At 43.0% G+C, this 12,173-nt stretch overlaps 1 protein-coding gene across 2 annotated transcripts in view; it reads right to left on the bottom strand.

Moving 5' to 3' along the window:
- Nucleotides 1-699: 699 nt before the first annotated feature.
- The window catches only part of mon2 (MON2 homolog, regulator of endosome-to-Golgi trafficking), a 34,585-nt gene continuing 23,111 nt past the window's right edge, over nucleotides 700-12,173 (bottom strand). The window contains exons 21-35 of one of the 2 annotated variants that reach the window (XM_086299290.1): nucleotides 11,741-11,851; nucleotides 9,864-10,039; nucleotides 9,425-9,587; nucleotides 8,545-8,838; nucleotides 8,245-8,443; nucleotides 7,430-8,073; nucleotides 6,940-7,083; nucleotides 5,947-5,964; nucleotides 5,237-5,365; nucleotides 3,789-3,979; nucleotides 3,651-3,711; nucleotides 3,435-3,558; nucleotides 3,001-3,208; nucleotides 1,821-1,903; nucleotides 700-1,470 (exon numbers count right to left, since the gene is read on the bottom strand). In XM_086299290.1, coding sequence (XP_086155416.1) covers nucleotides 1,307-1,470; nucleotides 1,821-1,903; nucleotides 3,001-3,208; nucleotides 3,435-3,558; nucleotides 3,651-3,711; nucleotides 3,789-3,979; nucleotides 5,237-5,365; nucleotides 5,947-5,964; nucleotides 6,940-7,083; nucleotides 7,430-8,073; nucleotides 8,245-8,443; nucleotides 8,545-8,838; nucleotides 9,425-9,587; nucleotides 9,864-10,039; nucleotides 11,741-11,851 — 2,709 coding nt within the window. In that variant the 3' untranslated portion in view covers nucleotides 700-1,306. The remainder of the gene's footprint in view (nucleotides 1,471-1,820; nucleotides 1,904-3,000; nucleotides 3,209-3,434; nucleotides 3,559-3,650; nucleotides 3,712-3,788; nucleotides 3,980-5,236; nucleotides 5,366-5,946; nucleotides 5,965-6,939; nucleotides 7,084-7,429; nucleotides 8,074-8,244; nucleotides 8,444-8,544; nucleotides 8,839-9,424; nucleotides 9,588-9,863; nucleotides 10,040-11,740; nucleotides 11,852-12,173) is intronic. The other variant, XM_086299291.1, reaches the window with a different exon arrangement.

Below are 12,173 nucleotides of genomic sequence, written 5' to 3'. Positions count from 1 at the left end.
AGCTTTTCTCCTGAAACCAGTAATTTACTTAGTTAAACAAGCTTGTTCCCTACATGCCAGGCTGTTATTTGGCTATTATCAGATGAGTTCTATATACGTATAAGGTCGCCACAGACTGTATATAAAAGATCGATATAGTCACAGGTCTGAAAATTGTGGCTTATGGATTCTAATAGCCAGCAGGAGGCAACTCTACATTTAAAAGAAACCCAAATGCTTCTCTTATATTTTCTCAACTTGATTTATGAGTTATGAGTAAAAAATTATCTTGTTATTCTATGATATTCATTGCTAGCTTCACACAATTTATGCAAATTATGTTCCAATTTAAAACACTGTGAGACAGAGCACCGATGCAGGTCAAAGAGGTGTCGATGTAACTGGCAGGTCACCACCTCATAAGCGCGCAGCATCACTGGTTTCAGTCAGATCCACGTCTCACCTGTGGTGTCTCATTTCAAAAAAGTTCCAAATCTGACTTTCCAAATTACAGTGGCTGTCTTGTTTTATATACAGTCTTTGATAGAAGGCTACAAGACAACACAGAAGGCCTTTAGACATCAACACCATCCACCTACAGGCCAAAGGTCTCAAACCAGGATGACTCAGAAATATAATTGTGTACAAAGTGGTATATCTGGGCTTCTAGGAAGCTGCATTTTCATTACATGCACTTTAATCGAGCACACTCAAGAGCTGTTTGTAGAATTGTCCCATTTATTTTACACAGACACATACATCCCTTCTCCGATGGCTGGTTAAAGATGACATGGAATGTTACAGTAAGATTTGTTTTCTTGCATAAAATCCTCACTGTTGAAAATGTTGCAAAAGATTAAATGTTCATTTCTTTTTAAGATCAGTAAAGCCCCAGTTTTTTGTTGTTTTTTTGCATTTTTCTCTTTATAACATCATCAACACTTTCACCACACACTGTACACTGATGCAGTCTCTTCAGGAGAACAAAAACTAAACCCAGAGGCAACACTGCCATTGTTTTTTTAATTCTCTGTAGTTAACAGGCAAGTGCAGCCAGTCTATATGAGTGTGAAAGCGGGGGGGTTGGCCCGTTATCAGCTCACACGAAAAGCATATGAAAATGTGCATGAAGGTCGGGGTCAATGGTATAGTCTGAGGCAGCCTCGATATCGCTATTCACCGTGGGTTGCTTCATGTCACCGCAGAGTTCACATCCGTGCACTTGTGAAGTGCATGAGTCAAGTCGAGAAGACACCTTCGGGATTTCTTCATTTAGAAAGAAGACCAAAAAAAACTAAAAAAAATGCCGGGTTGCGAGCGAGCCTGGTCAGGACTCTCCGTTCTGGACTTTGGAGACGGGTGGCTGCATAAAGTCTTTAAAGGGCCCCAGGGCCTCCTTCAGGGCTGAGCTCACCTCAGACGATGAGCACGTAATGCACTCGACCAGTGTGGGGTACAGGGCGATCACCTGAGCCCACGTGTTGCCATCCACTGCAGGAAGTAAATGAGAGAATATCAGAAAAGGAGGGAAGAAGGAAGGGAATATGAGTTGTGAATAGAAAACAATCAAAGCAATTTATTCAGAACAAAACTGTTTCCCTGTGCCTGTAGGAATTTTATCGAGCAAAGGGCGATGCAATGCAAATATGCGGAAGGGCACTTCAAAAACACTATTTCACCATGTCTTACCTTCAATCTTCTGCAGTTATAGGAAATTGTTTAGTTTTTTTTCTAACTGACCTTGCCAGAAACACAAGCAATGATACAAAGAATGGGCAGAAAATGTCTCCTTTATTATCTTTCCAAGACTTATTTATCCATTTTTATAGTTTGATACTCACCATTCTCTGGCTGTGTTTTTTTCAGGGAGTCCATCAAAGTGCTGATAGCTTTCAAGACAAAGATAATCTCTGTCACTTGTTGCCTAAAATGAAAAACAACAAAGGCCTTGCTTAGCTACAAAGGCACGGCAGTAGGAGAAAAGTGGAAGAGGCAAACAGCGAGGGGGAGAGCCAATAACAATCATGTATATACATAACACTATTTATTACATATCTACTTTTTACACTGGTTTGTATATTTGTACATTTTATATATTTTTTCTCTGTTAATACTGTTCACACGTATATAGAGCTGCAGAACTGTGATTGTTGGTGCTAAACGGGCTGGTCTGAGTATTACAGAAGGTGCTGATCTGCTGGGACTTTCTCATGAAACCACTTGTAGAGTTTACAGAGAACAGTCTGAAAAGAGAAAACATCCAATGAGCGACAGTTCTCTGGGTGAAAATGCAAAGGGTGAGAGGAGAATGGCTACACTGCTTAAACCTGGTAAGAAAGAACCAGGAACTCTTAAAACAAAAATATTTTTAATGTTAAAATATAATTATTGTTGTTCTCCATGAATCTTCAAACTTCAGTTTTACAGCAAAAGCAGAAAAAAATGGTAAAGTACATCATTATTTTTGATTAAGATGTCATATTACAGTTATTTACTTAGTGGCTGAATGTTACGCTTGATTAATTTCTGACTTTTCAAAGTTGTCCAGTGTGCCGGCTCAAAATTGAAAAAAATGAATTCAGGACAGATTTCTGAGATATTTGTTTTGCTGTTTTGATAGATGCTCTAATAGATTTGTTAAGCTCTGCATGTACTGTTTTATTTCAGGCCCTTTTATTTAACCAACTTTGTATTTATACAGAAGACATAAGAATATATTTTACTTCTCCCCCCTCTCCCTTTATTTTCTCTGCTTGTGGTGCAGTTTATCCATGGGCATCTTTAACTTCCACTGAGTCTTGGAGAAATGTGGTAGAAGTATGGCGGTTTTACATTGTTTAAAAAGAGAAATAAGAGATAAATGAAGCCAGAGCTGGTCTTGATTTTGCATTTGCTAAATCTCCCAGTGGTTAAAGTGTAGCATTACAGTCATCAGAATTAATGGCCTCTTGGAAAATGTGTAAAACAACACGCGCTAAAAAAAAAAGCACACACAAATAGATACCCATGGTGGCTGGGTACCTTGGTAATGGGCAGCGTCCACTCAACCTCTCATCCTCTACGTATCGTCGGAGAACATCCTGGGACCTCTTGAGGAGCACGGAGAGCGCCATACGAGAGATGTAACCCTCCTGCGGGGTGGAAACCTTGTTGCTGAAGGAAAACTGCAGCAGTGTCTCAAAACACACTTTGGAAAACTCCTCTCTCATCCGCACATCTATCTCTGCCTCTGTTGGAAGAATTATTTTCGATTGACAGTGAGAGGGACTGACAGGGTTTGGCTGTACGGCTCAACACATGCACAGTTGTTACTGATAAGCCGCAAGAAAGACTCCGGCAACAAACCAAGCACCTAAATTAAGATTCCAACACTTGGCCAGCATGCTGTTGCGCTAGTTTCAGGAATACACAACTGCTAAAGCCAAAGCAACTTAGCTGCCAGAGTCCCATATTACCTGTGAATGAGGGAGACTGTGAGTGAATGGATCCTTTATTCAGCATGGCCATAATCTGGCCAACAAAGTCTTTGGGGATGAAATTGGCAAATGGTAAGATTTCTGTGCTGATCAGCTGGACCACCTAAAATGAAGAGGGAAACGATGATGCAAACTTGGGAAAAACTTGCAAACTATTTGGGGATATATTATCAGAGTCTAGAAACAAGCACGTACCTCTACATCGATGGCTTCATTCTTCTGAAATTCCTGGATAGACAGGTTATCTGGAGGAGTACTGTAACAGAACAACAGTTTTCTGCTTAGAACCTCTGAAAGCTGCACAATAAGCATGGGGGTGGGGGGAATCTCTACCTTTTGGTGAAAAGAAAGTCTTCAAAGGCATTGGCCAACTCTGGCCACATAGTGTCAAACTTCCCGGATGAGGCATGCTGCCGTGCCACTGGTAGTCCAATGGACAGCACCTTGAGCAGAGACGACACAGCGAGCTTCCAGGTGCTCTCTGACGGACAGGCGTACTTCAGACTCAAGGGCATTCTTAAAGTCTTGAAGGCAAAAAACAAAACAAAAAAGCTCATGAGATTGAAACACAAAGGAACACTTAAAATTAATCTCGACAGCGGTGCACGAAAAACTTTCACCCCTCTTCCTTTTAGACAAAAGACAGAGTTAATATAAGTGGAGAATGTAAAGACGCCTCATCAACCTCGTGAGAAAGTCAGCCACCGACATTTTAACAAAGTCATCTTATTTCCAAGAGCAGCTTGGCGCTCCCTACAATGACATTTCACAAATACCAGTGCCTTGCTTCTTGAGCATCTCTCTGATAAACTGATTCATTTCAGTTTTGGGTTTCTAAAAATTCACTGAGAAGAAAAGAGCAGTTAAACACAGGTGTCAGAAGTAGGGGGAAAAGGAAGAGTGGCAGATTTTGGATCGCTTACACTGACAGTATCCTTTAGTGTTTGATGGACTGAATTTGGAAAAAAGTTTTGAAAATACTGGGAACACTTTGCATCTGCCCGCTGATGTACAGTATGAACCCAATATTACGATCAATACAGTGAGGTCAAAGGGCAATCAAGTAAAATCTGCCCAGAGGCTGGAGGTCTCTCAGAATTAAACGATTTCAAAACTGAAGCGGCGTATCGCATACTACTAAAGTTATGTTCCTCCACCCATTTTTGTAAACTGAATTTTCCAAATTTTCACACCAAACTTTTTTTTAAATGTTTGCCAGTTTAAAATCCTAAAAAGGTTGAGCAGGTCTGTAGGTCTAATAAAGAAAGTTGTTTCAGACGCAAACAGCCAGTTTATTCATTATTCTTTTAAAAGCAACAATTGCAGCAGCCTTAAGGAATATTCACACAGCAGTGCTTTACGTAGCTAAACAAATCATTATACTGCAACTGTTCTATTGAAATTTAAAGTGAATGTCCTCATGTGTGGATCTAATTCTTCTCAGAAACAAAAATCAGGTTAAAAAAAAAATAAAAAAAAATAAAAATCTGGTAGTTCTTTGTTTTTACATTCATCGGGTCCCAATCAGCCCAAATAGCAAAGAGAAATTTAAAATGCATGCCATGAAAGAGTTCGGGTCTTAGGAGGTTAAAATGAAAGAAGCATTCTCGTGATCTTCCACACTGGATGAATATGCAGGGTTCAAACATAACTGGGTGGTCAGCAGAAAGCAGCTCAACAGTAAATTTCGCTGCACTAAACAGGAACAGTGATAAAACACATCAAACATTTTCTCTTTCTCACCATCACCAACAGCGAGTACACCACCCAGGGATAAATACCTTAATGATATTCTGCAGAACTTTTTCATTGATGACAGCTTTGTGGCAGGCTGTTTTATGGTACAGGTCCACCACCACCTCCAAGGAGCGCTCAGCAAAGGGCACATAGTTTAAGGCAACCCATTCTGCCTGTAGGGGTAAAGAAGATTTAACAAAAGAAAACCAAACAAAACAGGAATGGGCATTATGCTCACCTTTTGGCGACAGTGAAAGCATTTGTTTAAAAAAAAAAAAAAAAAGACACACTTTGCATAAGTACGCAAGTAACACGCCATTTTATTTTTAAACTGCAGTCGCTATTAGTCGGCTTCAAGCTTTGTTAGGTTTACAGTACCACAACTGAAACGTTACAGCCAAACTAAAGATTTTATTCTACAAAGTGTGTCTTTAGGAAATAGAAAACAGAGCCACAAGTATGCATATGAACAAAAAAAACAAAAACAAAATAAAACCATCAAAAGTCACAAAATCAACTGAAAATGAACTCCACAGAGGGAGGTGGGGCTGTGCACACAGAGGCAAAACCACCAGTTAGTGACAGGCAGAGAAAGAGGGGAGCATGGAGTGAGTGAGAGACGCAGATGAGACGCGAGAGCCTACCATGCGGAGTGATATCTCATCTACCGCAGAGGGTAGATCATCACCATTCAGCACAGCTTAGTACAATTACAGAGAGGGGGAGTGGGGGTGAGGGAGATGATGACACTCACCGGCGCAAACAGCTGGATCTAAAATGGTTATCCAGTGAGTAGTTCGAAGAAACAGAATGAGACAAGATTGAAATTAAACCGATGTTTTATAGTTGTATCAAATCTAAAGTGCGTCTCTCAGCTAAACGAGATCCCAAAATCTGGGCCGAGGGAAAAGAGGGGAAAACAAAACAACCTCCCAGCAGCACTGAGGACATTTGACGCAATCTGACATCAGGACTGAATAAAAGCCAAGAAGGCAATAAAAAGACCACCCATAATGGTGTTTGGCTGGGTGAGAATTTTGTTTGACCATCTAACTTAAACAATTTAAACAGACTCAGATCAACACAAATGTCCAGTTTACTGTACCTCCAATGCAGGACGGACACACGGCCAAGATTTAAAACAGGCAGGGTCAGGATTTAGACCGACTCCATCAGTCGTTCAGTATTTGATCGAGACACCTTTCAGGATTTCTGTGCAGGAATAACATCTGCTTGAGCTACGTGTTTCCAGAACTTCCAGGTTTCCAGAACAGCAAGGATTAAGACGACTCTGACGTCAGACTCGTTTAAAAATACTCCGTTTTTGTGACTTCAATAGTCTTGCTCAAAATTACTGGGTGCCTTGGAAACACTTAGTTTTTTTCCTTTTTTAAATGACTATGAACTGTGCTGGACTGAAGCATTTCTCTGGCAACCGCCCAGCAAGATGAATCATGAGGGAAGGAATTTGAGGAAGGAATGGTTTGGGGCTTCTAATGGGGGTCGAGAACAATCTGTCAATCTCACGAAGAGCCGTGACAGAAGCTTCATAAGGACAAGACGGCAGAGGGAGTGGAAGGGGGACTTCACGAGCATCAAAGAACAGATATGATCTTATTGAGAATGGCTGAAGAGAGGTGGGTGAATAACAATGTGCGTCATCCAACAGTCTTAATGAAACAAACTGTAAAAGCAAATAAACTGCAATGAAAACCAAATATTTAGGTGTCCGTTTTTCATTTCCTACCTGGTTGTATTTGGCATTGGCCACGTGTTTGGTTTCCATCCTGCCGTACTGAGGCGGCTTGCAGGAGAACTCCACAAAAAGGAGCAGCTGCTCGAAGATGGCCGGGTACATGACCTGCAGGTTCTCCGTGCCCACACAGATGGCCTGCAGCAGGGAGGGAAGGGAGGAACAAACACTGCTGACTTCCACCACAGGACTGCATATTGCACAATTTAGCAGACTGACACTTTCTTTTCTTTCCTGGGCTGAATAGAAACGAACTGGGAGGAATTAACTTTAAACTGAAAGGGCCTATGTTTGGTAAGCATGCTGAAAAAGCTAGAGTAATTAATAAGGAAAGAACGAGATGCAACATGGGACCTCCTGCTGGATTTGAACAGATGATGATTACACACATGACCCCGCTCTTATCTTGATGCTACACTGTAGCACAAACCACCTCACATCAAACTGCTAAAAGCTTCACCGGTGGCAATAATCCTTCTCCCACCTTCTGCAAAACATCCAGAGCGGTGAGCACGGCTTCCTGCAGGTTGGTGAGCACTGCCTCAGTGTATGAGGGGAGGATGAAGGGTGAGGCATCGCTGCTGATAGGCACGGAAACAGCCCCATGAAGGATGACCCCTAGCTTTTTTAGATCCTCCATACTGAAGTTGGCTTTGATGTGCTGGTAGAGTGCTGGAAAAATCTGGATTAATGCTGTGAGGAAGGGCTGACTGGGGATAAAAGAGAGCTTCTCTGTTGGGCCAGTAGGTGGTCTCGTGCTGTCCGTTCCCATTCGATACCACGTGTTCCATGCAGACCACCACAGTGCCGAGTCCTCCAAGGCCGACTCCTCCCCTGGCGGGGGCGCCTGCAGCTCAGCTCCGTTGTACCGTGTCAACCGTTCCAGTAGTGAATCTGAACGCACCAGGGGTCTTCCAGGACCGGATGCTGACAGCGGGTCAATGAGCACTGGAGGGACGCCCATTGCAGCAAGTGCGTCGCCTGCTTTGTCCGAGTCTTTAACAGGTGTAACGATCTGAAGGATTTCCTGAAAGCTCTTCAGGGCAGCCAGGGAGACCTCATTGTTTTTGCTGAGGGCAGCTGACTGAATATGGTTCAACAGCACCTCCCAGGCCTCAAAAAAATCACCTGCAGATACACAGCAGAAGATGGCGGCGTGGAAACATTAGCGCTCTGATATTTGACACCATTTTCAAAGATGTCCTGCATTAATGGCTCAGAACATATTGACAGGTGTTGAAGCAGAAATGCACCAACTGCAATCTGCTGAATGTCACAGAGCATCACGTGCGGGCTCACCTAGCTGCTGAAGGAGATACCGCCTTGTGTTGAAAATGCGCGCCACGCCCGCTAGCGTCAGCACCCACGTCTCCGCCCACTGTTTCTCGGCTGTGTCGCGCGAGTGATGGATAAGGATGTTCCCACCGCCTGACTCGATCTTCTCCTTGTCTGCTGTGGTGGAGGACGTTCTTACACAGTCGAGCAGCTGGAACAGGACCTGGAGGCGACGAGTGACAAAACAATCACGTACTGTCAAATTTTACATTTTTTCGTGTTTTTCTTTTTCCATCTTATATGAAGACGTTTCAGGGATTGTACCTTCCACACCACAATGTGCCACGTTGGCTGCTGGAGCAGGGTTCCGTGGGCAGCAATAGTGGAGAACAACGTCTGGCCGGCGCTCTTACGCACAGCAGGCCGCGGGTCCACGCACAGCTCCCCAAGCTTGGCATACAGACACAGCCACAGGCAGTCAAAGGGAGGGGCGGGGTGGAACGGCCTGTTGAGGGTCTCTCCTTTCTCCTGGGCCTGTTTCTGCAGCGCTTCCTCCTCCCTCTCTAGCTCCTGCGTGATGGCTTCTCCCCTTTGGAAGAAGTAGTCTGAAATGTTCCACTGTGGGTAAGAAGAAGAAGAAAAAAACCAAAAACGAAGTGGGGGTATAAATTAGGGAGAGAAAGCAGTAAGATGCTTCTGATAGTTTTGCTATCCATATTACCATAAAGTAACCTCACAGGAACTGGCACACTCCAAGAGAAATAATCTGGCAAACCACAGATCAATAACAGGTTTTGTATGTCCTGAATCCTGCATAAAGTGTCTATCTAATGTTATTAGAAGACTGTTGAGTTAGAAGAAAATAATACGACAAAAAAATAAATAAATAAAAAGGTGGGGAACTGCAATTGTTTGATCATATATTAAAAACACCGGGTTTCTATTTGAAAACTAGTGTTTGAAAAGTAAAGCCGTGGGCCACCTGTCACTCCTTCGCAAGCAAGAGTCGTCCTGCTTCTCCTTCACAGTTACAATCGCACTTGCTAATTCACCAGTTACATCACATTACTCTGCTAGTTGACTCTCAAAAAACTTACTTGATTGTTTAATTACAGGTACCATCTGACAGCAAAGCATGGAAAAAAAAGTCTGACTGATAATCCTTTATAATAACTACCACAGCTGTACACATCTGTCATCGTACCAGTAAGCCAATGGACGTGAGGCTGATGTTGAGCTCCTGGTTCTGAAGGCCAAAGCTGCCAGCTACATCCACTACAATCTGGAGGCACGTGCAAGGCATGGTGGGAAGGAAGTCTGTCACCACCAACTGCAGGCACTGGAAGGCGGTTCGGATCAATGACTCACTGATGAAGGAACAAGACATGCGGCATGCATTAGTTTCATTAACTATGTGCAGTGTAACTGTGGACATAAAATCACTTTAAAATTCTTTTTTAATGATTTCTTTTCACACAGGCAGCTCACTCTCTGGGCATCATTTACTTTTAAGGGAATAGCATTGCATAATAGTAATAGTATTATTTCTTTGCATAGATTTTTTTTTTAAAATATACATACAGACAGACACCCACCCACCTCTTTGGTGGAGACAAAAATCGCCCCCTCTATTACACTCTTACCCTTGATCATTGCGAATGGCTCCTATAACACCCAAAACGAGGGGCCAACCAGGCCCCAGGCTGTCGCCCTGACTCTGCAGGATCTGCAGGACACACTCGAGCTGTTTCTGCCGGATGTCTGCGTGCAGCACGTTGGACAACTCCTTCAGGGGGTTCAGCAATAGAAGCTGCAGCCGCTTAGGGATCAAGAAAAGGGAGACGGTGATCAACTTACCTGTCAAGTTTTCTATTCATAAATTTGTATTTTAAATTTTAAAAGAGTAGAATGTGGCACCTTTATTAAAGCTACGGTATAACATTCATATTGGAAGGGTAAACAGGTGAAGTACAAACTGTTTAAAGAAAAATGTGTTTGGACATTTTTTCCTAATTGGCATTAAACTTTTTAACTCTGCATGTTTGAAAATGAAAGGATTAAGGCTTACTGAATTTTCAAACGCAGTGGTTTGATGATGAGTCACTATGCTTAGTAATTTGTTTGGCAATGACAACATGAAGTAGTAAAAGCTTGTCCACATGCAAGGAAATGCTTTAAAAATATTGTTTCATTGGCTGTCATTTTTATTATTCATATAACCTCCACACACCCTGTTTTAGATAAGGCTTGTTATCAGTCTCACCAAGGTTAAGGTCACAGTTTGTGTTTATTAATGACAAGATAAAGTGACTTTTCTATCTTTCTGTCGTGGCTTACAGGATGAACATCAGCATCATATACAGGCAAGTATTGTGTTATTCATACACATTGTGCAGTATGCCGATCAGCCATAACATTATGACCATCTGCCCAAATATTGTGTTGGTCTCAAAGGTGTGCTTTGGTATCTGGCACCAAGATGTCAGCAACATATCCTTTAAGTCCTGATTGGACTTGTTTGTCTAGGACATCCAACAAATGCTCGATTTGACTGAGATCGACAGAATTTGGAGGTCAAGTAAACACCTGAAACATGTTCTTTTCAAACCATTCCTGAACCTTTTTTACTTTGTGGCAGGGCACATTATCCTCCTGAAAGAAGCTACAGCTATCAGGGAATACTGTTTCCTATGAAAGGATGTGTGTGGTCTGCAAGATTCTTTGGTAGGTGTCAAAGTAACATCCACATGGATGGCAGGACCAAAGGTTTCTCAACAGAACATTGCCCAAAGCATCGCACTGCCTCCGCAGGCTTGCCTTCTTCCATGGTGCCAGGAGTTCCCCAGGTAGGCGACGATCACACGCCCAGCCATCCACGTGGTGTAAAAGAAAACAGGATTCATCAGACCGGGCCACCTTCTTCCACTGCTCCATGGGCCAGTGCCGATGCTCATGTGTCCATTGTTGGTGCTTTCAGTGGTGGATGGGGTCAGCATGGGCACCCAGACTGGTCTGCAGCTATGCAACCCCAGAAACAACAAACTGTGATGCTCTGTGTATTCTGGCACCTTTCTACCAGAACCAGCATTAACTCTGACCTAACGGGCCAGCCTTCACTCAGTGAGTCTTGGCCGCCTGAGACCCTGGTGCTGGTTCACAACATTTCCTTCATTGGAACACTTTTGATAGATACTGACCACAACAGACTAGGAACAGCCCACAGGAGCTCCATTTTTGCAGATGGTCTGACCCAGTCATCTAGCCACCAGAGGTTGACCCTTTTGAAACTCACTCACATTCTCACGCTTGCCCATTTTTCCTTCTTCTAATGCGTCAACTTTCAGGACAAAATGTTCATTTGCTCCTTGATACATCCCACCCACTAACAGGTGCCACGCTGAAAAGATAATCAGCATTATTCACTTCCTATCAATGGTTGTAATCTTATGTCTGATAAGTGCATGTTTGCTTTCGTCTTTGTTTTTTCTTCTTCTAAATAACCCATCGTGTCGTTGCCTACCTGATTTTGGGCCAGTGGAGGATCGTGTTTGTAGGCAAGTCCAGCTTTAATAAGTGCTGTCAGTGCCTCGGCTCCCCATTCTCTCATTCTGGAGTTTGGATGCTGGCAGACCTGCAGGACACAGCATTTACGGACAAATGCAGACACAAACAGGCGCAATGACAGATCTGATGCACAGGCGGTTCAGAACAGCGTTTCCCAGCAGTTTTCACAGTGGGTGGGTGTGAAACAAGTCGGTGAAATAAACCACAGACTGTGTGATAGAGACTGGGATCCCCCTGTGGCAACAGATTATGCTGTGCTAGACAGTGTAATCATGAAAGCATAGATACACATGGAGAGACCAGGCTGAGCAAAGAAAAGTACACTATGTGGTACAAAACCTGAAGAATCTGAGAGAAAACATTTCCGTGTTTTCTGTGTTCCAAATCAG

The sequence above is a fragment of the Aulonocara sp. 'chitande type north' Nkhata Bay genome, linkage group LG7, assembly GCF_057382095.1.
Source record: "Aulonocara sp. 'chitande type north' Nkhata Bay isolate Kocher_YH1m ecotype deep benthic linkage group LG7, A_spYH_male_GT1.1, whole genome shotgun sequence".
Lineage (NCBI taxonomy): Eukaryota > Metazoa > Chordata > Actinopteri > Cichliformes > Cichlidae > Aulonocara > Aulonocara sp. 'chitande type north' Nkhata Bay.
This window is presented reverse-complemented; position numbering and strand designations above follow the sequence as displayed.